A 26,499-nucleotide genomic window follows, 5' to 3' on the forward strand; every position below is an offset into this window, starting at 1 on the left:
GGCGCGATCGAACCGCGGTATTGACCGTCTAGGCAACACGAGCCGTGTACCTCCTTCCTGGTGGAGTGACTGGAACTGATCACCCGTCGGACCCCATCCGTCTAATAGGCGCTGCTCATGCCTGGTTGTTTACATCTTTGGGCGGGCTTAGTGACAAATCTGAACAGTGAAAGGGACTGTGTTTGTGATACAATATCCACAGCCAACGTCTGTCTTCAGGAGTTCTGGGAACCGGGGTGATGCAAAACTTTTTTTAATGTGTGTAGTTCAGGAGATATGATGTCATAAAATTGCGTTGCATGAAAATGAAACTACAGGACGAAATTCGTCAGAGATACAGGTGAAATATGCGTACAACTATCTGCGAAATATGTTAAATGTATGCGAAATATACGTGCCATGTGCGCAAGCAGCCAAAACTGCGGATAGAAAGCACTTTCAGAACCCCTGGATCAGTTCCAACCAATCTTGGTACACATGTTATTTACTGTCTGAAAAGAAATATTGTAGAGGTAAAATGCAATAACGTCTTTTGGGGTTGAGGTGATAACATGGTGATATGAAGGGAACGGGGGTGAGGAGGCGATGGACAGAGAGTGGGGGAGGATGAGTGGACGCAGATAGGGGGAGGAGGAGATGCACAGAGAGAGGGGGAGGATGAAATGTACAAGAGAAAGGGAAGAGGAGATGGAGAGAGAGGGGAAGGGGGAGATGAACAGAGAGAAGGGAAAAGGACAGAAAAATGGACAAGGAGGAGGTAAAGGGGAGATGAGGCGATGGACAGAAATAGGGGAAGAGGAACAGAGAGAGGTGGGAGCAGGAGATGAACAGAGAGGTGGAAGAGGAGCAGATGAACGAAGAGGGGTGACAGGAAGAGATGGTCCTGGAGTATGGGAGGACAAGATTGAGGAGGCAGGAGCAGATGGACAAAGAGGGAGAGAAGGAGACAGATAGGGGGCGATGGTGCAGATGAACAGAGGGAGGAAGGGCAGATGGACAGAGAAAGGGGGATGAGCAAATGAACAGAGCAGGGAAGACGTAGATAGTCAGAGAATGGAAGTGCAGGAGATGAAAAGAGAGGATGGGGCATGGGGGGGGGGGGGGAGGAGAAACCAACAGAGAGACGGGGAAGGAGAGGATAAACTAATAGAATACTGGAATAAATGTATACCAGGCAGAGCCAGATACTCAGCTAGTGTTAAGTGCAGTACTTTGTTCATATTCACTGTAAACCCGAGTCATGGTACGAGAAACAACCTCAAAACACCTCCAGCCTGGAGTACACACTCTATACACCACAGATTAAACGCCTCATGGATGCGTCAGTGCACTCGATTCCTTGCATCATCTGCAAAGAAGCAAAATCGCAACTCGTCGGGCCACACTACAATCTTCCAGTCAGCTGAGAGCAAGGAACTATCGCGAAGTACCCCACTCCAGATGTCCATTACATGCAGTTTCCTTCACAATGTTCGCTCGGAAACTGGTTAAGATGGGCGTGCATTACGTTAACCTGTACCAGCAAAATTCCTGTTGAGTTTGAAACAGACAGTCTGTTAGGATAACTATAGGACACGTTTCAACCACTTCAACTATCGAGTTCTTCGTAAGTTGGCGGATTGCAAGATCTGCGTAGTAACCTTTTCAGCTATATTTTCTTCTTCTTTAGCGTTGTTACATCCCTCGCGCTTCATATGGGCGAGGGCCACGCTGTCAGCGATACAAATATCTCGTCTCGTCTATAGTTAAAAAAGTGAACCACCGACATTTGTTTTTAAAATTATTAAAAATATAATTTTCATTAATGCTTTTAAAGAAAAAAATTGTTGACTATTTCTGTTTTCAGTTAAAAAATAAATGATAAAATATTACAAAAGAAGATGGCGCAGGAAAGTGAGGATCTTAAAATAAAGCACTGCACGTTCATTAAAGTTGAAGGACCTGCTCTAAGAAAGGACGGAAGACAGAAGGTTAGGCATTCCGTAGGCTCGTAGGTTGTGGGTATAAAAACGAGGACCAACGCGTTGTGGTAGGTGGTGGTAAATTCCTATGGGACCAAACTGCTGAGGTCATCAGTCCCTAGGCTTACGCGGTACTTAATCTAACTTAAACTAACTTACGCTTAAGGACAGCACACATACCCATGCCCGAGGGAGGACTCGAACCTCCGACGGGTAGAGCCGCGCATTGCGTTGTAACAGTGGAGATAAGGGTAGATGGGATGGATGTTAGGCAACGGAAAAGAAGTAGGAGACTGTGGAACTGGCTAGAGCATGGTATTAAGAGGAAATGACTTGGAAAAGATGGAAAGGAAAAAGGAGCAGACATAGAGTGGAAAAGGGAGGCAACAATTAGAGTTAATAGCGCAGCTAAATATAAAGGCGGATGTAGCTGAGGGAGTCTGCTGATATTTCGAAGAGAATATAGAGTGTGTGTAAATATGATGGATGGTTGCACATATTGGTAAAGGCGCGGCTACGTGTTAGGATTGGAAATTAAAAAGGAAACAATATATTTGTTGGAGTCGAGTTTGCGGATGGAGTAGACTATACGAAGGTGTTCATAGTGGATGCGGAGGGGCGAGAATTTGATGAGGTGGTTACGGATCCGTGTGGGGGAAAAGTAAACAGATGCAGAAGGAAGGGCGAAGTGCGTCGCAACCAACGACTCGGAAGGAATAATCCTATGGGGTCCTGTAGTTTCAACTTGTAAACGGCTCAAGGGCCGTTTCGGTAAACAGAGCAGGTTCGTTGCATTTTTAAATCGACAGTGCCAAGACAATGCAGCAGGAAATCCAGTACATGGCGCGGAACAGTGCATGAGCTGTTGTAGTGTCTGCAACCAGCTGCCCAAATGATATGTTTTAAATATTTTTTTTGCTGCTTCTAATAGAAATTACTACCAACCGATATTTTGTTTCTGTTGTTATCGGTATTGGTTTGTTTCTTAACAAGGAAGAGAGGGAGTCCGTGTCTTTCTCTGGTTATCGTAGCATATAGATGGATGTAAGTTCAGACCAGATCAGCTATCATTAATGTCATGAAAAAAGTATTCGAGAGAGCTGCCTTATCCGCTGACATATGGAGTCTTTTTTTATGTTGTTACTATGATTGCAAGCAAAACATTTCATGTTATGAATAAGAATAAAGTTAAGCTTGTTTTCATTGTAGTCACAGAACGACCCTTGTCTGATGTTACTAATGTGTGCAAAAGTAATAAGTTCTAGTATCCAAGCCAGAAATTCAGTAAGAACTTGCAGCGAATAATAAACGAGTTCATAGCCACCTGAACGATATAAGGAAAGATGGTAACCAAAAATTATATCAGTTCGTATTCATCACACACGAAGACTAAAATTTGTAAGGGTACTAGACAGGTGACTGTGACAGACCCTAGTGTACTAATTATTGGCTAATTAGAAATGTTGTATTTTTGTACCAGTATTTTTGTCTCCTTCTTTTATTTCATGCAAGCAGAGAAATGAGGAAGCGAAAGAGAAACCAGCTTTCAGTGGGAACGGCAAGCAAGAGGAGCTATAAAAATCTCGAGATCCTAGATGTGGCGCAGAAATGACTTCCATCACTGGATACGAATAAAAGAGCTTTCTTCTTTCCTTTCGGTACGTTTGTTTCTACACGGAGTTGATTATCAGTACGTTGGTTTCTACACGGAGTTGATTATTTTCAGTAATTATTTCCACATTGATACACCTGCAGTAGCTAGCCAGATTTTCAGGCGAAATATTTACTAGTAACAAATCCCAGTAGAACCTTCATGAAAAGAAATTTTGAAATACGTTTGGGCAGTTGGAAGGCAGACACTAACTACTCTATGAATGTGCAGGCCGGAGAAAGGCAATTTTAACCACGCCAAAAAATTGTATTCGCTAGTAGTAACGAAATAATTTAATAATTTTGACTGGATCTGTTACAACTTTTTGAATACATTTACTGCTTTACTTATATTGACAGCGCAAAGTAATGAATGGGAATGGCACGGAAGTAGGGACTCATACTGTCAGTGGTAAATGAGGAAGCATAAAGTAAAATTTTAATGACAAAGTCTTCCTGATGATATAGTATAGGATTTGCAGTACATTAAGCTAAAATTAAGAAATAGCAATTGTTGAGAGCTAACTTTAACTATTCTCATTTAACCTGTTATTTTACCACTTTTGATGTTGCGGTCATGTTACACTCTCCTTCAAACACCGATAAATATTTCCTTTCCGAGTGCGTTTCAACACTCAGTAATTTCTTATCGACGAATCTCATTCATATGCTGTGATTCAGAGCGATGATCGTTCTGAATGTCACAAGAGGTTTTTATATTGATGATATAGTGAGACTTCAGGGAATACTCAATAAAGTTTCCAATTTTCCATCAGTAGCTCCTGCGTTCATTCGTTTGTAGTGCTGATTCGCGGTTCATAGCTCTCAATTTTCTGATTTCTGTTCATCTTCTGCTTTGAAAGTCATTAGCAACTGTTAGATCTATAGTAAAATGGCGTTTGTTATAAAGTCCGGCTGACCTTTTGGTTTCATTTGTGGCTGACATCATCAAGAATCAGGAATTTGATGTTTCTGTATCGAACTGTTCAACAATCAAAGCCATCTGCTAATGAAAGTTTGCTTCACACGTCATATTTTTCAACAGAGGTAAACAGTAAAACAATTCATCTGCGTTTTATTTCCAACAGAGAATTTCTCTGAGGCAACGGATTTCTCTGAGGCAGTGAACCTCTTCTGCGTAATACAAGTTGCAAGCGATCTGTGTATTAGCAAATCGAAAAGGGTTGCAGAACACCTCCGCCATTAAAAATAAATTTTCTCACGACATCCGGAAATGTAGTTCTAGCTGTTGAAACGACAGAGAAATATCTTAATCGACCTTTTCTTGAAAGCTCTTGTCGTTTTATGTTATTTACAGACATGTTAGCAATTCGTTATCGGTTACGTTGCAGTGTTCCACGTAACGTGTAGAGATCTCAACAAAAAGATTTTCCTTTCAAAAAGAATTCAAACTCTCATTGAAAATGTTTCTTTCATCGGAATATGTAAGTTTTTCTCTTAACAGCTGTCGTTTACCACGAGACACCGTTAGCTAGGTCGAAGATAGAGAACTTGATGCACAGTATCAGTGCATGTTGATCTGCTGTATGTTCCATGACTATTCAGTTTTATGGAAGGTAGAATATACTACTGAATCACAAAGACAACAGCAAGTCACATTTTATAGCTTTCTGCTTACTCACAGATACGTTTCGACAACATATCCTCTCATTACTATCCAGAAATGTTGTTATTTTCTCACCGGAGATGATTTTTTACTTTAAAATCCCAGAAAAATTTTCAAAAAGACGTCCGTTTTTTCGAGTGTTGGTCATTTCAACGTTTTAAGTTCTTTGGGACAGTCTAATTTGAGCTGGACAAACTTTTGCCCACACTTTAAAAACTCCATTTCTTTTCAAGCTCACATAAATTTCACACATAGTCAGTGATTCATTGTAGATGACCCAGAGGCTTGTGAGTAATCTCTTGCGTAAACGAGCTTCATTTTCCCGGATCCTGCGAAGGAACCGAAGCCTAACAACGACTTAAGCTACGTCAACGCTCCTCGCTTTTCCCACGAATTATGCTCCCACGTATTTGTGTGCATCTACATGAGGAATCATAAAAATTTGCAGTTCTGTCATTAATGAAGTGGCAAAGTTTACATTTCTCTTGATTCAAAAAGTAGTATCCGCTTAATGCGTAGATTTGGCTGGACATTTTTCCTTATTATTTTTATAGTTATACAGCACAGATAAACGCATCAGTTCTATAAATTGGTTAACAAGAAGAGACGTCGTCTGGTGAAGGAGATACAACAATCTATATTATTTCTTAAAAATAAAAATAAAATTATAATTTGCTAATTACCCTTTTCGGTGATTAATAAGCGTCTTAATATCTACAAAAATAAACAGAACATTGCCCTTCAGTTAATGTGAACTTATCAGTCTTAAAAAAACATATATTATTTAAAAAGTATTAAAACATAAAGAATCATTATCTTCGAACAATGTTGGCCACAACACCATCGTTACGAAATGTAACTTGGATCTGAGGATATATGTGGAAAACTGCCTTTAACTTAATATGACTTCACAGTCTTTAAAACATACATTATTTAAAAAGCATTAAAACTTAAAAACAGTAAGAAATGTACCATGCTTACTGAAGAATCGGTACCTGAGTACATTGTTGGCTATAACACCATCGTTACGAGGTGTAACTCAGATCTAAAAAAATGAACCGATAATTCCGTTTCAGTTAATGTACAAACCCAGCAGTCTTTAAAAATATACGAATACGTTATTTGTAAAAATATAAATATAAAATTAGTAAGAAAACGTACCAAATTTACTATGGAATCTATCTGTAAGGGTTGACGGTATTATCGTTACTAAGCGTAACATGTCAGTAGTGAAAAGTTGGTCAAAGCATGGTTGTTAAGGTTTAAAATCATCAGAAGACTAACTTCTGTTAGCTCATGTCCAGTGCGCCGTGATTCGTTAGTAAGTATAGTACATTTATAACTATTTGTACGTTTTAGATTGTTAAGTGTTCACATCAACTAAAAGACAGTTTTCAGTATTTTTTACATAGATCTAAGCTACAATTAGTAACAATGGTGTTGTGGCCCACACCGGACAAAGATACTGATTCTTTAGTAAGCATGGTACACTTTTTACCCACTATAATCAGGGTGTTTTGGTTTATGTTGCCAATTCCTTGATTGTACTTCGCAGATACTTCGCAGATATGCAGCAATTTGATTTCTACGGAATGTTCCTGATGATGATTTTTAAATAGAGGTTGTTAAATTCACATTAAGTACAAGTCATTTTTATGTTTGTTTTGGTCTGAAGATGGTTGTTAATCAGCAGATCCCAGTATTTAGCGAATTGTAATTTTATTTTTATTTTAATCAATACTATTAGAAATTTTTGACAAATTGGTTAATGCTGACAGTTAATTTGGAGTTAAACATGATTGCGAGTGTATTTTGTACCCACTATAATCAGGATGTTTTGGCTTATGTTGACAATTCCTTGATTGTACAGATATATACTTCGCAGATATGCAGCAATTTGATTTCTACGGAATATTCCTGATGATGAAGCCACCGGAATAAATGAACATCATCAAATACTGCTCTTTGGATTTAATGTCAAACTAAAGAGAGTAAACAGTTGTCCTATGCACCAATTGGGCGACAGATTAAAACACTGTGACTAAACGTGGTTGAAACCAGAAACCTTGCTTTTCACGAATAATGCGTGGAAGTTAGGTACTGGCGTGAAGCTGTGAAGGAAAGTCGTGAGTTCTGCTTGGATAACTTAATCGGTAAAAGCATTGCCTAAGAAAGTAAAGGTTCCGGGTTCGAGTCCCAGTCTTGTACACTGTATTAATCTGACAGTAAGTTTCAAAATAGCGCACACTCGGCTGCAGAGTGAAAGGTTTATTCTGGAAACAGACCCTTGACTGTGCCTTAACCATTTCTCAGCAGTATAGTTTCTTTCAGGAGAGCTGGTCTCACTGGGTATGCAGGAGAACTTCTGTGAAGTTTTGAAAGTAAGAGAGGGGTGCTGGCGAAAGTAAGGCTTGAGGTCTAATAGTTTCAATCTGCCAAAACAGTGTGCACTCCACTGCCGGATGAATAATTCGTCCCTATCCTCTGTCTTACCTCTGGTTGCAGGAGGATGTCTCCCTCGTAGAAGCCCTTGTTATAGAGTCCGGCGTCAGTTCCGTTGGATGGAGGGTTGTACTGCTCCTCGGCGTCGTCTTCCTCTGGAAACGGGTCCGGAGCCACCAGTTTGTCGTGCACTATTGTCCAGCGCCTGCCGCCATCGCCGCTCTCCAATCCTCTGGCGAGGTCCCCATCAAGCTCCGCCTCTTCCGCCCGCAGTGCGCCGTCTGTGACGTCACCGTGACACCTGCTGGACCTGAGAAGGGGTCCTGGTGCGGCGGCTCGCAGTTGCAGCAGCAGCAGCAGCAGTAGCGGCGGAAGCAGTCTGCTGGCAGGTGCCTCCATGGTCGTAGGACTCGGACAAGTGCGCAGCCGGTGACGTTGTCCGGCGCTCTTATACGTCTACATGTGGGCCACCGGCGCCTCTTGCGCAAACCTCGGCCGGCCACCACTCATTTGTGAATCGGGTGAAGTGGCGGCGTTCCGAAGCGCCGCTAGCGGCAACTGCGGGGATCCTCCGAGCCACTTTGTCCTCGGGTGCTTGCAACGAGACTGGCAATCGGACGGGATTTGTCGGAATAGTTGGCGCGGTCGCAGAGTTTCCAATTGGGGATCTGGTTTCAAAAGTCGAGGAGTACAAAACATGCCGAAATGACTATTTGTAAGAACTGATTAACATCACCAGCGTGGCTGCCTGCGGAGTGCGACGTGTGAACTTGGCATACTTGACGTAATTGAAAAGTTTCCGGATGGGTGCCACAGGAAGAAAGCCGTAAGTGACTAAGAAAGGATCGAAATCGTTTCTTATTAATGGGGGGCGGGGGGGGGGGCTATTGGTTGGCCATTGCAAGTTCCTTTGGTGTATGGAGATTAATTTGCACGTAAACTGACGAGCTTCTTTATAAGAGATGTGCGTTTGAGAATGTAAATTGTATATTAAGACAAAATACGAGAGGTAGTCATAAAGTTTTAACTACCACCTCGAAAAAAATTAAATTTACATAATTAATTTTTGTTTGTTTGCGAGAGGATTTCAACGTGTACGAGGATTTTAGACATGTACCTGTAAGTAAATAAAAAAATTTAATACTTTATTTTTTGAGGTGATAATTAAAAATGTATGACTGGCTCCCGCAGCAGTCTTGTGTTCATCAGGTGTCTTTCATCCTACTGTCGATCAGATCGGAAGATGAATTAGAAATTCGTAACTTGTAGTGTCTGAAGCAAATAAATTTTCTAGTGACGACTGCTAAATAAATCATATAGATACCAAACAGTAGCGCTTGAGAAGCGTGTAAGGTGGCAACGTCCGAGAGATTTTCTTTTCTCACATTAAGCTGTTCAGTTTTGTTTTTTGCATACTCTATAGATCACGCCAGTAGGTTGATAAATTTTCTCTTTGAAAACATTGTTATATGGTAGGACGTTTACATTACGGTATATTTTCTGTTTTTTAAAAAATCTCAATCTGCGACATTTATACATCTAATTCAATACCATACTTACTTTTTATTCATAAATTCGTCAATGAAGTAGGAGATGTAAAACAAAGATCCTTTTAATTTTTTAAGATATTTGTCATCAGCAAACCCTTTTCATTCACAAGGCTTCTTGCCAAATATTTTAATGGCTACATTATTTGCTCCTTTTTGTGCAGGACCAAGAATAGGAGTGATCCCAGAACTGAAGCCCGTGGAACACTACTAGTAATTCGCGGTGATAGGCGAACGAGCTGTTTAATATGCCTCTTTATTTGCAATTACTTAAATGTGAAGAGAACTACTTGCTCATTGTACGTCAAAAACAATAAACTTTAATAAGTTTCTCCGAAAGAGTGTTGTGATTTGTATCAATGATTTGTGATAGGGATGCTTTAATCAGGAGTAGACAAGTTTACAGGATACACGAGACATGACATGTACACAGTAACAACGTATTTAAGCCAGTAAACCTAACAGCTCTCACTCTCTCTCTTTTTCGTGCACACACACACACACACACACACACACACACACACACACACACACACACACAAACACATACATACATACATACATACACATACATACAGAGGAAACGTAATGGGTAAACATCTTTGGACAATATATACGAAAGCTAGCTTGCATAGATAAATATAATAAAAATGTTGTTCTGCACTTAAACTATGAAAAGACAGTTACCAACAAATAAAAATATAAGGTTTATTCGAATCAGCAGCAAGTCAAGGCCGCAACAATGAGCCTGCTTTTCGGCGTTTCCCACCAACAAAGCCAAATGCCTTTTTTTTATTTAGCGAGTAATAGTGTTACAGAAATGCAATGATGAGACTGATTTCTCTTAAGTCGATTCTTTGAAGGTTGTTATACTCGGGAATCCCTGCGTCTGTACCAGTGAACTTGGATTAGTATCAGATAATGCTTGTGACTCGTGATATTACAGGCACTATTTGAGTGGTTCAGCCCACGTGTGAATCATCTAAAATAATTCAGCATACACTGATTACCACTGCTGACTGAAAAATGCTGCCACTCACAAGCAGAGAATTTTTAACTCCGTGGAACTGGTGAAGGAACACCTTCGTTCCGTCGACTGTCATCCACTCATGACACTGCCCACGTATGATGGTAAATCGTGATTTGACAATTATTTTACCCTGATTCTGTAATCGGGATCACGCGTTATATCTGCTTCGAGTGTAATCGTATTTTAACTACTGGCCTATAGTACTTTCGATGCAGAGGTGTTGCACTAGTTCAGCTTTTTTGTAGACGAGAGTGGTAAGGCAGCCAGAAAGGACAATCCGCCTGGCGCTTACACCACACCTTTCCTACATTTATGTCCACATTCACTGACGATGCAGCAGCACAAGAACACTTTATAAGGCAAGGTAGGAATACAAACAGAATACCACGATTTCGTGAAGAGGTTAAAGAAGTGCGTAAAATAATAGAAGTGCCTATTTGAAATATAAAACACTCAACGCACCAGAGTCTTATGACGATTAAAAATGATCTCGTAATGAGACAAAATCACTAGTGAATCGTTTTAAATAGAAACACTGGGAAACCTTTCTAAAAATTTTGAACATGACTTATATGGCTTGAGGAAACAAATGTGGAGAATGATATGATAGCAGAGGAAAGAATTAAATGAATTTTCAAAGTGAATGACATAAGTGAGGCATCATTGGTTGAATACGTAACGGACTTGTACAAAGGTAAAAAATCACAAGAAAACGAAGGGAGGTCAGAGATCAGTGTACCAGTAAATGATGATGTAACTGTTTCACATGCAGAGATAGAAGAAGCTGTAAATTGTTACAGAACAGGAACTCTCCAGGGAAAGATAGGATCCCCAATCAATTACTGAAGTATGTAGGATATCAGCTAACTGATCAGTTAACCAAGTTGGTTAACGATCTCATAACCGGTAACAAAATTGTAAACGAATAGAGAACTAGTTTTTCAATTCCATGTACAAAAAAAGAGGTAAGAAAGACCCATCCAATTACAGAGGGATAATCTACTGAGTTCAGTTCTTAAACTCATAACCAAAATAACTGGAAGTACGATAAAAAGCATTACAACTCTTGCAGAGGAGCAGTACAATTTTAGATCCGGCAGGTCATGCACAGATGCAGCATTCATTCTTAGAAAGATTGCAAAGCAGTCTGTTGAATACAAGCTTGTCTTTGTTATGTTGATTTACAGAAGGCTTTGGATAGAATTTAGTTAACATATGTGGTAAATCTGCTCTACAAACAGGGGATTCCTTCCAACGTAATAACAGCGATTGAGGACATTTATTCCAGAAATTACGTCCAGGCGAAAATTGGTTCCCGGTTAACTAGGTGCGTAGCAGTTAATAGTAGTATTAGATAAGGTGACTCTCTGAGCCGCTACTTTTTAATATAACCATAGACGAAGTAATAAAGAAGGTATTGGCTTGGAAGTGATTATAGAATGGGAGACGGAGAATTAAAATAATTTGTTGTTCTGATAACGCAATTCCGCTGGCAGACACTGAAGATAACCTGTAGAAACATTAATATATATTTAACGTGGCAGGCAAAAACCTAAATATGGTCATATCCACTCAAAAAGACAAATGTATGACTACATATGTGGACCCAATTAGATGCAAACTGGAAATGGATAGAACAATTATTTGACAGGTAATAACGTGTAAATATCTTGGTACTGAACTGTCCAGCAGTGGAAATGCTGAAAAGTAAGTTAAAGAACAAGTAGAAAAAGCAAATAAATTGGCAGGGTGTTTAATAGATATTATACGGAAAAACAAGCACATGCGAAGGATTACAAGAAAGACACTGCGAGATGAAGAGAGAAGTGAAAGCATTAGGAAAGGATGTAAAGTAGATAGAGTCCATTAATGAATGGGTAAATAAGAGAAAACACCAATAGAACGAACACACAGACAGGTTGGATAAAAGGAAAATTTTGAAAACCGTAAGAAGTAGTTTACTAGCTGGCAAAAGAAACATTGGCTGTCCAAGGAAAAGATAAGGCGATAACTTCAGGGTAGACTGAGGGATACTGAAGGAAACAGGTCTTAGCCTAGGTAGAAGGAAGAAACGGAGAAGAAGAAGAAGATACACTGATGAGCCAAAACATGACCATCTGCTTAAGGGCGTGTTTGTCCAATACGGAATATAGCACCAATTTCGATGGCGTGGATTCGACAAGTCGTTGATACGTTTCTGGAGATAAGTGGCACCAGATGTCTAGGCACAGGTAAGCAATTCCTGTAAATTACGGGTCGGTGGTTTACGGCTGATAAAGCTGGCGCCCAATATTGCCAAAGGTGCGCTCCACAGCGTTCAGAGCAAGCGATTTGTTGGCCAATATGTCAACGTGTGTTAACTTTCGTGTTCTTCAAACCACTGTATCACAGTTATACTGCTGGAAGATGCCAACACCATCGGGGATGTTATCAAGCATGAAGGGAGGCAAGAGGACCTCAATGATATTCATGTCTACCACAGCCACAGCTCCCATGGAACCTCAGTTGAATGTCCCTTACTGGTCTGCGTCAATTACTTGGTTCTCTACGCGGCCATTGACGTTATGTGACAACAAACATATTATGTAAACTGAAGATGGGGGGGGGGGAGGAAAAGAAAAGGAGGGAACTAATGATGTCAGCTGCATCGGGACTTTATAAGGAATCAGCGGCGACTAGTAAAAATTTGTGCCGGACCGGGACTCGAACCTGGAATCCTCTGCTTACTAGGCAAGTACGTTGACCAGCTCGCCATCTGGACACAGTGTTTATCGCAAATGCACACACCATCTCGGCACGCTCCCCGGCCGACTCACATTCCCACCTAGCTCCACCTATCTGCAGTCCCCGTCCATTTCTCCAAGCTCTCTAATTTTAGATTCCCGTTGGACGTAAAACGTGAATGTACATCTGCACTGAAGCTTGTGGATTCATTGCCCATCGAGGAGAATCAATTATGTGAATGTGTGGTGTCTGTTCTTTCTGATATGTCTGAAAGAACAGACACTACACGTTCACGCTATTCATCCAACTAGGCGACACGTTTTGATTGATCCATAATGTAATGTCGATTATCCCGCGCCCATTGCAGTCATAATTGGCGGAGTCGTTGGGTCAACATGGGAACACGTATGGGTCGTCTGCTACGAAATTCCATTTTCAAGCGTTGGCGCTGGTTTGTGGCCTTAGAAAAATTTGTAAGTTCACCAGCGTTCTACTCTGCCGTCAGATCTGGCACAGATTGCCGCCTGTGCTTCTTTATAGAGAATATCTCCGATCTCTGAAGAGGCATGGATGTCCAACACCTTGTAACCTACTCGTGGTTTCACCGTCCTTCAACCATTTTCCTCATGACAGTAGCATGCGAAGAGCCGAGTTGCTCGCCGTTTCCGAGATTCCCGTTCCCAGGCGCTGGGCCACAACAAAGTGCCCTTTGTGAAAGTCGCTTACGTCAGTGGATTTCCCCATTTGCGGCCCGTATCGTCGTTAGAATGATTCCCAATTTGTCTTTGATTATTCTGCATTCTTTCCATAGCGCTCCACATGACACCAAAACCAGCCACCAGCTTTCATTCTCACGGTCGGTAGTGGTCACAGTTTTTTGACTGTTAGTATATACTTTGCGAATCAGTGTAAAGTGCTTGGCAGAAGGTACGTTTTTTAGAGACCTTTCACGTCCCAGTCACATACGTACCGCGGGAAAATGACAGTGTAACTGCCTCTGTCCGGTTGTAATTAGTCTAATCTTGTTCCCGCAGTCTGTAACCGAGCAATAACTACGAGACTGAAGTACATTTCAAGATTCTTCATGTAATACTGTATACTGGGTTTATGTAAGCAGGCTTTTACTGTATAATTCGCTTCTATATTGAAGGGCCCGCCAATTCACGATTTTCAGCTTTTCAGTGAGGCTCTTTCGTGAGTCAAACAAATCTGTGAGCGCTCGTGCTACCCTTCTTTGAATATGTTCCATATCTCTCATTAGTTCTATTTTGTATGTGTCCCACACACATGAGTAATATTCTAACTTGGGTTCAACAATTGCCTTAAGATTTCTCCTTTTCTCAGTATTCTACCAACAAATTGAAGTCAACGACCTACTTTACCGTCCGCAGCTCGTGGTCTCGCGGTAGTGTTCTCGCTTCCCGAGCACAGAGTCCTGGGTTCGATTCTCGTGGGGGTCAGGGATTTTCACCTGCCTCGAGATGATTGGGTGTTGTTGTGCCGTCTTCATCATCCTCATTCATCCCCATTACGGTCGGAGGAAAGCAATGGCAAACCACCTCCACTAGGACCTATCCTAGTACGGCGGTCCGGGTCTCCCGCATCGTCCCCTATGCTCTGATACGGAGTGTGGGACTTCATCACCATCACCTACTTTACCGTCCGCGGCTCGTGGTCTTGCGGTAGCACGGGGTCCCGGGTTCGATTCCCGGCGGGGTCAGGGATTTTCTCTGCCTCGAGATGATTGGGTGTTGTGTGTCTTTCATCATCATTTCACCCTCATTCACTCGCAAGTCGCCGTAGTGGTGTTAAAGAACTTGTGGAGCGGCGGCCGAACCGCCCCGCGAGGGGTCTCCCGGCCACCAATGCCATACGCACATTATTATTATTACCTACTTTACCTTCAATTGAGCGAATGTGATCATTCCATTTGATATCCCCAGAAATTATTACACCTAGATATGAGTTGACGATTCCACTTGTGGCACTTTGACATTGTTGCCACAGAGTATTACTTTTCTGCGTTTTGTGAAGTGCATACTTTTAGTTTTCTGTACTTTTAAAACAAGCTGTCTGCCTTCATATTAGTCTGGAATCTTATCAAGGTTTGGCTGAATGTTTGGACAGCTTGTGACAGATAATACACGTCTAGTAACGTTAACGTGTCCACCGCCCATGTTCGATGTCAACGTGCAATAACCAGTCGCAGACGAGAGATGGCAGCACTAGCATTAGAGGGCACATGAAGCATGTGCTGGGTGTGCAGATACACTGCATTCGTTGTCGTAATTCGGAAACGGAGCGATATATCTGACATCAAGATGGGCATGATCACTGGCTTTCGAGCCAAAAGTGGAAACACTTCCGAAACGACTAAGTTTGTAAACTGTTTGCTTGTCGCCGTGGTTAAAGTATACCGCGCATACCAAAATAGAACAATTCAGAACCGGCGCCCAGGTAACTGAGGTGCCCCACAGGCCGTAGATGACAGGGGTGAATGACGGCTGCGGGCATATACAGGATGTCCCAGCTATCTTGTCCACCCAAAATATCTCTGGAACAATAACAGCTATTGGAAAACGACTTTCACCGGTATCAATGTAGGGCTGGGGCCCATGAATGTACATATTTGGAAACATTCTAAAACGACAGCATATGTGCTTTTTAACACAAACTTATGTTTTTTTAAATGGACCTCCTATATTTTTTCTTCAGCAATCCATAGCATGACAAAGCATATACACAATGGCGTTGATTGCATCGCAATATTCCAATTACATCCCGAGATATTGAGACGCGAAGTTGACGCTTGAAACACCCGACATGCGCTGCTAGCGCACGTCCTGAGGCTCAGGCGTGAACCCCATGCTGCCCGTAATCGCGATGTGATTGACATGTGTAAGCACACCTCCATACTTATCAAGAGGTTCGAAACAACGTTAAACTTTTAGTCCATTTGCTCGTTTCACTAAAACCATCAACATGATTTTTACTATTACGAATGAATGATTAACTGTCACTTGCGCTAGATCTACAGTAAAGTAAAGTTTTAACGTTGAACGGCATTACCTTTTTAGTAACGGATTAACGATAAGCGAAGTTAACTTTGTGACTAACGTTGCGGTACACAGATATGTTACAGAACCGCATCACCCCTAGCCTATGGGATAAATATCTGCTGGATTGTACGACGTTAATGCAGGATGGCAGCAGACCGTATTATTCATTTCGGACCTCTGGATAAGTATGGAAGTGTGATTACGCATGTCAATCACATCGCGATTACGGGCGGCATGGGGTTCACGCCTGAGCCTCAGGACGTGCGCTAGCAGCGCATGTCGGGTGTTTCAAGCGTCAACTTCGCGTCTTAATATCTCGGGATGTAATGGGAATATTGCGATGCAATCAACGCCATTGTGTATATGCTTTGTCATGCTATGGATTGCTGAAGAAAAAATATAGGAGGTCCATTTAAAAAAACATAAGTTGGTGTTAAAAAACAAATATGCTTTCGTTTTAGAATGTTTCCAAATATGTACATTCATGGGCCCCAGCCCTACATTGATACCGGTGGAAGTCGTTTTCCAATAGCTGTTGTTGTTCCAGAGATATTTTGGGTGGACAAGATAGTTGGGACACCTTGTATTCGAGGGAATAGACGTGCAACTGTTGAGCAACTGATCGCACAGCTGAACCAAGGGGCTGCCAACAGTCTCTCCTCAATGATCGTTCAGCGAATATTGCTGCGTATGGGCCACCGCTGCGGGCGCCTGGTTCAAAATGGTTCAAATGGCTGTGAGCACTATGGGACTTAACATCTGAGGTGATCAGTCCCCTAGAACGTAGAACTACTTAAACCTAACTAACCTAAGGACATCACACACATCCATGCCCGAGGCAGTAGCATGCCCGTAGCAGTCGCGCGGTTCCGGACTGAAGCGCCTAGAACCGCTCGGCCACCGCGGCCGGCGGCGCCTGGTTCATGCACTCATTCTGACTGCTGTTCATCAACGACGAAGGCTGGAATTTGCACGTCCTTCCTGCAACTGGACGCCCACTGAGTGACGAAAAGTGGCCTTTTCAGATGAACTGCGATTTATGATGATTCGGCGCGAAACGTCTAAAAGGAAACATTCTGTAACAATCGTCGGAAGGGTCCAGGCCAGAGGAGAGAGCGTTATGGTCTGGGGAAGGTTTTCGTGGCATTACATGGGTGACATCGTCATTATTAAGGCAAAATGGATCAAGAAAAGTACGCATCTATCCTTGGGAACAACGGCAATCTTTACATGTAGTTTGTTTTTCCTCGTCACAATGGCATCTGCCAGAAGGGCAGTGTATAACATTATTTGTTTATGGTTCATTAAAATTTTTGTAATTTTTTTTGCTTTAAAATTTTCACACATTGGTACTGTATTTTCTGTAGATGTACAGTGGTGTGCTATATTGGAGTTTGAAGTTCTTTGCATTGTATGTGAGTAATGTATTGTTTATTACGTTAGTAATTTTCTGATGACATTTCGTATTTAATATATTTGTGTTTATAACCTGTTAAAGTTGATGTAAATTTGACGATTGTAAGAAATGGTCATGCTTAAGAACAATGTAAGAAATAGGTGTTATGTAAAAGCCAGTGTGCTTTTGTTTGAAACGAAAGTCGCTCTGAAGAGTGGAAAAGGTGGCAAGGGCGAGTTGGCGCGCTACCCACAAGCGCGGGAAGAAAGTCGAAGTAAGTCACACAGTCTGTAGGCAGCAGTGATTGAGGCAACACTTTTGTGGAGCAGGCGAAGTTTTGCCTGCAGATTTGCACAAAATGCCTCGGATGGAGACTGCAAACGGCTTACGGCATAGCTGCGAGTTGCTGGGTTACTGTATGTAAAACTGAACGACGCCAAGAGGAGAAATTAAGTCCATACAGTAAGAGACTTGCAGGTCGTACTGTGGGTAGTGTAGCCGTCATAACTGTCGTCAAAGCCAAGCATACAGCCACCAGATAAGATTTCCTTTGTATTTTTACTCTTGTACAGCGTGAACCATTAATTTAAACCGTGTTTTAATAATCATTCTTGAACTTGAAAGAAACTGGTTCCCCCTGTTATTTCATCATAATCATACACCTTTACAAGGTTCCTTCCTGGTGTTTGATTAATCCGAGTATCCTGTTTTACAGACTTACGAAGTGCCCAGTGAAATGTTCAGTATAAAAGTGTGTGCTTTAGTATCTGAGTATTTTAGTATTTAAGTTTGTTGATTATGGAAAGTACTAAAGTTCCCCACTGCCCAAATTTTTAGCTTCCATGAAGTTATCTACTGGACTTTTTGTCTTTTAAAAACGTAATGTATAAGGGTGTAGTCTAAGATTGTTTACGTGGAGTAATATTTATTTGAAGAAGCAACTTAAACAGTAGCAAGAAAGTACTTCTGCTTTTCCAATACTTCACTGTTTCATTGTCTGGATAGGCTGGCAACCATTAGTACATGTTTCAAACCACTAAATGGACTTGGAACTGAGCTGTCCTAGCTTCAACATAATATTATTTATACTGCGTTTCTGTCTAACCGCTGGGTAAGATCTTAGGAAAAGAAGTGAATAGTCTGATTTACTAGTCCATTACACACAACACGGTCAAATCCTGTAAAAGGGTAACTCTATTGATTAGCTTTTCTTATTAACAAGACTATCCTCCCATAGAGTACTTTATTTGGAAACTAAACTAAATTTTAGTAAGAGGATTATACGTGGCTTTTCCCGTGACAGGACTATTTGTTCCGTTGGGGTACAGTATATGTGGCAACATAGAGACAGGTTTTCTGTTATTTAGGTAAAGCATACTAAACTACAATAGTAAAAGTAGGGTTATAAGCGCAACCTGACACACAGCTCGCAGTGTACGTGTGTTATTCGAGGAGCACCAGGATAAGTATACCGTATTCCTCTGGCCACCAAACCTACCGGATTAAAGCCCAATCGAGATTCTGTGGCCGCGCGGGATTATCCGAGCGGTGTAGGGCGCTGCTGTCACGGACTGTGCGGCTGGTCCCGGCGGAGGTTCGAGTCCTCCCTCGGGCATGGGTGTGTGTGTTTGTCCTTAGGATGGTTTAGGTTAAGTAGTGTGTAAGCTTAGGGACTGATGGCCTTAGCAAGTCCCATAGGATTTCACACACTCACAGATTCTGTGGGCCCACCTTCATCGGTCTGTTCACGCCATGGATCCTCAACGTAGAAACCTAACACAGCTGGCGACTGTACTGTTCCGGTACGTTCCAGGACCTCATTGTCTCTCTTCCTGCGCATATCGCAATGGTCCGCGCTGAAAATGGTGGTTTCCAAGAGTTTGATAGACGGTCACACACATGTGACTGGACAGTGTACTTACCTATAGGTAAATGGATCATCTGCGAAAATTCCATTGCTACTATGAGTACTATCTGCAGATCATTAATATGCAACTTGATGTGCGTGAGATGCCACTGCGTTAACAAGCCTGTCACCTCTGGTTCAAATAACTATTAATTTGAATAGCAGCTGGTACAGTTTTGTCGTACTGAGGTCAGTGCTGTGCCCTATCTTCGACCTCTGTGTGACATTATCTTTCAACAGGATAACGAAAGAATGCATGTTGCCCTTGCTGTCTGATCTATCTCGATACAGGGGGCGCTAGAATTGGCATGATGTTATGGCAACCATTGACTAAGCAGTAGTATCACTTCTGGTTCACATAACCGGTAATTTGGACAGCAGCTGTTACGTTTTTGACATGTTGAGGACAATGGCTCTGCCATATCTTTGACCTCTCTGAGACATTATCTTTCAACAGGATAACGCAAGAACGCATATTTCCCGTACTGACTTGCTCTGTCTAGATATAGGGGGCGCTCAACTTGCCTTGTCGTGATGGGATAGGATGCCACTGTGTAAACAATACTGTGACCTCTTGTTCGCATAGCCGGTAATTTGGACAGCAGCTGTTACATTTTTGGCTTGTGCCCTGTCTTCGACTTCTCAGTGATATTATCTTTCAACAGGATAACGCAAGACTGCAAGTTTCCTGTACTGTGTTGATCCATCTCGATGCGGGGGCCACACGACTCAACTTGGCATGTGCTACTGGGTAAGACTGCATAAACAATACTGTCACCTCTGGTTCACATAGCCGCAATTTGGACAGCAGCTGTTACATTTTTGGAACGTTACGGTCAGTGCCTATGCCCTGTCTTCGACCTCACTGTGACGTTATTTTTCAACAGGATAACGTAAGATTGCATCTTGATCGTCCTGCCTTGATCGATCTTGATACGGGGGGCATTCGTCTTGGCGTGATGGTATTGGGTGCCTTAGCTTTAACAATACTGTCACCTCTGCTTTACGTAACAGATAATTTGAATAGCAGCTGTTACATTTTTGATATGATAAAGCCAGTTGCTGTGCCTATCTTCGACTTCTCTGTGACATTATCAGTCAAGAGGATAACGCACGAACCCCAGTTGGCCGTGCTGTCTTGATCTATCTCGATGCAGGGGACACTCGACTTGCCTTTACAAGCTCGTTCACCAGATCTCTTACCCACTGGAAAAATCTCACATGGATTACCTAGAGACTGTCGCGTCACCACTAGCCAGTCACTGTGATTGATGAATTATGGCCGTATAGAATAACGTACCCGTATCTGCCATTCAAGCTCAGTACGACTCATATTTTCAGCTGAGTTCGAGTCATTGTTGCGGCCAGGGTTGCCAGTTCTGTGTACTTGATTTCATACGTTTTATACCCCCAAATCTTTTTCAAATTTATCCATGTGTTTTCCCTCTACGCTGTAGACACACACTAAGACAAAATTCGTTATTTTTTGTCCGCCCTGGCTCGGCAGTTTTAACTGCAAGCGCTATCTTATGTGACAACTTCAAAGAAAGACGCTGTATAAAAATATAAAATCATACTACCCTACTTGCCATTAAAATTGCTACACCACGAAGATGACGTGCTACAGACGCGAAATTTAACCGACAGGAAGAAGATGCTGTGCTATGCAAATGATTAGCTTTTCAGAGCATTTACGCAAGGTTGGCGACGGTGGCGACACCTACAACGTGCTGACATGAGGGAAGTTTCCAACCGATTTCTCATACACAAACAGCAGTTGACCGGCGTTGCCTGGTGAAACGTTGTTGTGATGCCTCGTGTAAGGGGGAGAAATGCGTACCATCACGTTTCCGACTTTGATAACGGTCGGATTGTAGCCTATCGCGATTGCGGTTTATCGTATCGCGACATTGCTGCTCGCGTTGCTCGAGATCCATTGTCTGCTTGCAGAAAATGAAATCGGTGGGGTCAGGAGGGTAATACGGAACGCCATGCTGGATCAGAACGACCTCGTATCACTACCAGTCGAGATGACAGGCATCTTATCCGCATGGCTGTAACGGATCGTGCAGCCACGTCTCGATCCCTGAGTCAATAGATGGGGACGTTTGCAAGACAACAACCATCTGCACAAACAGTTGGACGACGTTTCCAGCAGCATGGACTATCAGCTCGGAGACCATGGCTGCGGTTACCCTTGACGCTATATCACAGACAGGAGCGCCTGCGATGGTGTACTCAACGACGAACATGGGTGCACGAATGGCAAAACGTCATTTTTTCGGATGAATCCAGGTTCTGTTTACAGCATCATGATGGTCGCATCCGTGTTTGGTGACATCGCGGTGAACGCACATTGGAAGCGTGTATTTGTCATCACCATACTTGTTTATCACCCGGCGTGATAATATGGGGTGCCATTGGTTACACGTCTCGGTCACCTCTTGTTCGCATTGACGGTACTTTGAACAGCGGACGTTACATTTCAGATGTGTTACGATCCGTGGCTCTACCCTTCATTCAAACCCTACATTTCAGCAGGATAATGCACGACCGCATGTTGCAGGCCCAGTACGGGCCTTTCTGGATACAGAAAATGTTGGACTGCTGCCCTGGCCAGCACATTCTCCAGACCTCTCACCAATTGAAAACGTCTGGTCAATGGTGGCCGAGGAACTAGCTCGTCTCAATACGCCAGTCACTACTCTTGATGAACTGTGGTATCGTGTTGAAGCTGCATGTTCAGCTGTACCTGTACACGCTATCCAAGCTCTGTTTGACTCAATGCCCAGGCGTATCGAGGCCTTTATTACGGCCAGAGGTGGTTGTTCTGGGTACTGATTTCTCAGGATCTATGCACGCAAATTGCGTGAAAATGTAATCACATGTCAGTTCTAGTATAATATATTTGTCCAATGAATACCCGTTTATCATCTGCATTTCTTCTTGGTGTAGCAATTTTAATGGCCAGTAGTGTATTTGGATATCTAATTCAGTACAGAACTTCTTTTGAAGAAAGAACCTATAAAGTAAAAAGTCAGAGTTAGTAACTGATAGATTATCTATGAAAACATTGTCCAATTTATAATGTTAATTGCCTTCTTGTTAAAGATGAAGAATCTCATAATCATGTTGCAGAACTTCAGCAGTAATCTGTCAGTGTGGCTACTATAGCCCAACTGCTCGGTTTGAATTTATTGTAACAAGTATTGATGCCCAGAATCTTCCTACAAGTAGCAATGAGGTGTATGTTGTTACGGAATGGACATGAAGAATATTCCTCCTGAACGATTATTTGTTGACCTCGCGGATAGCCTCGAGTTAAAGGGCCGCTTCCGGCACTCGGAGGTGAGCCGCCTCTGGATCGAATTCGCCCAGCGGATTTCCGCCGAGGGCCGATGTGCCGGTCAGCCTAGATGTTGTTTCATGGCTGTTTCCCACATCCCCCTAGGAGAATACCGGGCTGGTATCGAACTCCCGCCTCAGTTACACGATTCGCAAACATTTGGAAAGCTTGGAGTATTACGTTGCAGCGCCGTTCTTTTACTGCCACGTCCTTCCAAACCGGCAGCAAAACATTTATCATTTATGAAGGTTGCGAAATTTATTACGCTCTGCTGTAATAAACGATTATTTTTCAAAACTTAAGTGAAATCTTCAGCTACCGAATGAAGTACCCCAGGAATTTATACGTTTAATAGGGCCTTTTGCACGTAAAATTTATTCGGTTTTGACGCATTCACTTTAACCGTTCTTGTCGCAGAATCGTCGCGACGCAGTCAACCGGTAACCTGAAATGTTATTAAAGATAACAGAGGCAGTTCTTTGCTTTATTTCTTCCTCCGTGGTAAGCCGCTGGCTCCAGAGGTTTCTGTTATTTCAAAACGTACGTTCTGAAAAAGCAGCGAGACTTTTCCGATACGCTGCAATTGCTCGGCTTGCAAAAAAGACTTCGTTTCCTTATTCCCTCTCTTATAGCAAACAGTTTCTCAGAAATACACTTGCGGAACTGCGGTACGACATGGCTACATTTAAAGTATAAGCAAATAAATTTTGTACTCACCCATGTCACGCAAGTAGATGCTGGAACTGCCTGCCATTATTTTTCATGCATTTCTGACGTCTACTCAACAATTTATTAATCACACGATGTAATTGACTCTGAGATACTGAATTAATTGTTTCACGGATGTTATCCTTGAGTTCCTCCATCGGGTGAAGATGTGTTGTGTATAATTTGTCCTTCAGTGCACCCCAAAAATAAAAATTGCAAGGATTTAAATCAAGGACTTGCTGCTAATCACTCCTTCCTCGAACACATCGTGAACTGCGTGCCAAGAAACACTGGCCGTATGAGCCCTTGCCTAATCCTGTTGAAAAAATGCGAAGCTTCGTTCTCTTTCAGTCGGTTCATTAAAAAAAATCGTCGTAAAATGTTTTGCATATATCTTTCACTTGCAACTGTGTCATTAAAAAATTGGGCTTATATTTCTGTCACCACTAACTGCGCACCACACCCCTATTTTCTGATCATCAAGAGGTTCCTCATGAAGTAAAACAAGTCTATCTGCGCTCCAGTGTCGACAGTTTGGAAATTAACATATCCGTGTAAATGGAACCAAGCCTGGTCTGAAAACAGAATGAGGTAAGGATCCATTTCACCGTCATGCACTTGTTTTAAAACCCATTCGCAAAACTTAGTCCTGAGCGCAGGATCACCAGCTTGAAGTTCCTTGACTACTGATACTTTATAGAGCTTTAGTCCAAGCAGCTTAGCACCTCTTTGTGCAGAGGTTCACGATATTTGTGCTTGCTGCGACAGACGTGTAAGAGACTTTTTAGGGGAATTTTCCAGGCAGTATGCAATGTCATCGAGACGAGCTTCTGTGAGCACTGTATGTCGTCGTTTAGCTTCTTGTCTTGAACACTTATTTATTCACTAATTTGTGAACTGCATCACGACTTGGAATGCGAACACCTGGAAAATTCTGTTTAAACAATATCCGAACATTATGAGCGGACCCTGTAGGCACATAACGAATCATAAATACTCGTTGTGGAATTGAATAATTCTCTTTTGCCTTTGTTGCGTTAGCAAACTTCACTGTTACATTCGTGATGCCTGTTTCACTGTTCGAATGACACTGACGGACAAGGCGCGTATGTCTGTACGGCCTTGAGGCTAAAATTCACAAAAAGGGGGGGGGGGGACGGTATAGTGCTGTCATGCGGGATCCGTTCGACCGGCAGGCGCGGCTTCCGTGGTCGGCCTGCAATACCCCGGGCAGGCGGTCCTCAGATAAATGGAACACCGTGTATTCAAAATCAAATTTTTGTTGCCCCTGGAAGACGCTGCCTAGGCAACCTGAAACTTGAACCGGGCTTCCGTGATAGTCACTTAGTAGTATTTAAGGGGCGATCAAAAAGTTCCCACTTGATGGAATTGTTGCAGTGTCTGTGCAATGTAGCGCGACTGCGATGCTAGTATACAGGGTGGTCCATTGATCGTGACTGGGCCAAATATCTCACGAAATAAGCGTCAAACGAAAAAACTACAAAGAACGAAACTTGTCTAGCTTGAAGGGGGAAACCAGATGACGCTATGGTTGGCCCGCAAGATGGCGCTGCCATAGGTCAAACGGATATCAACAGCGTTTTTTTAAAAATAGGAAACCCCAGTTTTAATTGCATATTCGTGTAGTACGTAAAGAAATATGAATGTTTTAGTTGGACCATTTTTTTCGCTTTGTGACAGATGGCGCTGTAATTGTGACAAACATATGGCTCACAATTTTAGACGAACAGCTGGTAACAGGTAGGAGTTTTTAAATTAAAATACAGAAAGCAGGTACGTTTCAACGTTTTATTTCGGTTCTTCCAATGTGATACATGTATCTTTGTGAACTTATCATTTCTGAGAACGCATTGTGTTACAGCGTGATTACCTGTAAATGCCACATTAATGCAATAAATGCTCAAAATGATGTTCGTCAACCTCAATGCATTTGGCAATACGTGTAACGACATTCCTCTCAACAGCGAGTAGTTCGCCTTCCGTAATGTTCGCACATGCATTGACAATGCGCTGACGCATGTTGTCAGGCGTTGTCGGTGGATCACGATAGCAAATATCCTTCAACTTCCCCACAGAAAGAAATCCGGGGACGTCAGATCCGGTGAACATGCGGGCCATAGTATGGTGCTTCGACGACCAATCCACCTGTCATGAATTATGCTATTCAATACCGCTTCAACTACACGCGAGCTATGTGCCGGACATCCATCACGTTGGAAGTACACCGCCATTCTGTTATGCAGTGAACATCTTGTAGGAACATCGGTAGAACACTACGTAGGAAATCAGCATACATTGCACCATTTAGATTGCCATCGATAAAATGAGGGCCAGTTATTCTTCCTCCCATAATGCCGCACCAAAAATTAACCCGCCAAGGTCGCTGATGTTCCACTTGTCGCAGCCGGCGTGCACGTGGTAGGGCTTCAAATGAAGTTATGAATGTTTTAGTTGGACCATTTTTTTCGCTTTGTGACAGATGGCGCTGTAATTGTCACAAACATATGGCTCACAATTTTAGACGAACAGTTGCACTGGAACGGGAATCGGACCCACATACTTACCTTTGGAGGAGTCTTAGAGAAGATTGCAGTCTTGGAGAAAGGAACTAATGATTGAACTATGCTGTTCCGAGAGATTCAGATCCTCGAAAGAGGAGATACGAATTCGAATCACAGTCCAGCACCAAATTTTACAATGTCTCTAGTTCAATCAAGTACAAGTAAAATAAGAGCCCTGTTCCTTTAAATGGCCATCGGCTCATCAAATAAAATAAAATTTTCGAATGTAAGTAAGTTTACTGGCGACAGTATTTCTGTATACTATGACGTCCACCTATGTCAAAAAAAAGTTCAAATGTGTGTGAAATATTATGGGACTTAACTGTTAAGGTCATCAGTCCCTAAGCTTACTCACTACTTAACCTAAATTATCCTAAGGGCAAACACACACACCCATGCCCGAGGGAGGACTCGAACCTCCACGTATGTCATTTCCCAAAGTAAACCGGCTCGGTCCGGTTAGAAATGAAGGAACGTGGCGTTTAATGCGGATTCTTGATTATAACGTCTTTCTCTTGACG

The 26,499-nt window shown here is 42.4% G+C and overlaps 1 protein-coding gene across 1 annotated transcript in view; it reads right to left on the reverse strand.

Moving 5' to 3' along the window:
* Positions 1–8,079, reverse strand: part of LOC126092711 (high choriolytic enzyme 2-like) — a 60,470-nt gene extending 52,391 nt beyond the window's left edge. Inside the window, exon 1 of the mRNA XM_049908435.1 lies at positions 7,732–8,079. Within this exon, the coding sequence (XP_049764392.1) occupies positions 7,732–8,079 (348 nt within the window). The remainder of the gene's footprint in view (positions 1–7,731) is intronic.
* Between the last annotated feature and the right edge of the window lie 18,420 nt (positions 8,080–26,499).

This window comes from Schistocerca cancellata, chromosome 7, assembly GCF_023864275.1.
Source record: "Schistocerca cancellata isolate TAMUIC-IGC-003103 chromosome 7, iqSchCanc2.1, whole genome shotgun sequence".
Lineage (NCBI taxonomy): Eukaryota > Metazoa > Arthropoda > Insecta > Orthoptera > Acrididae > Schistocerca > Schistocerca cancellata.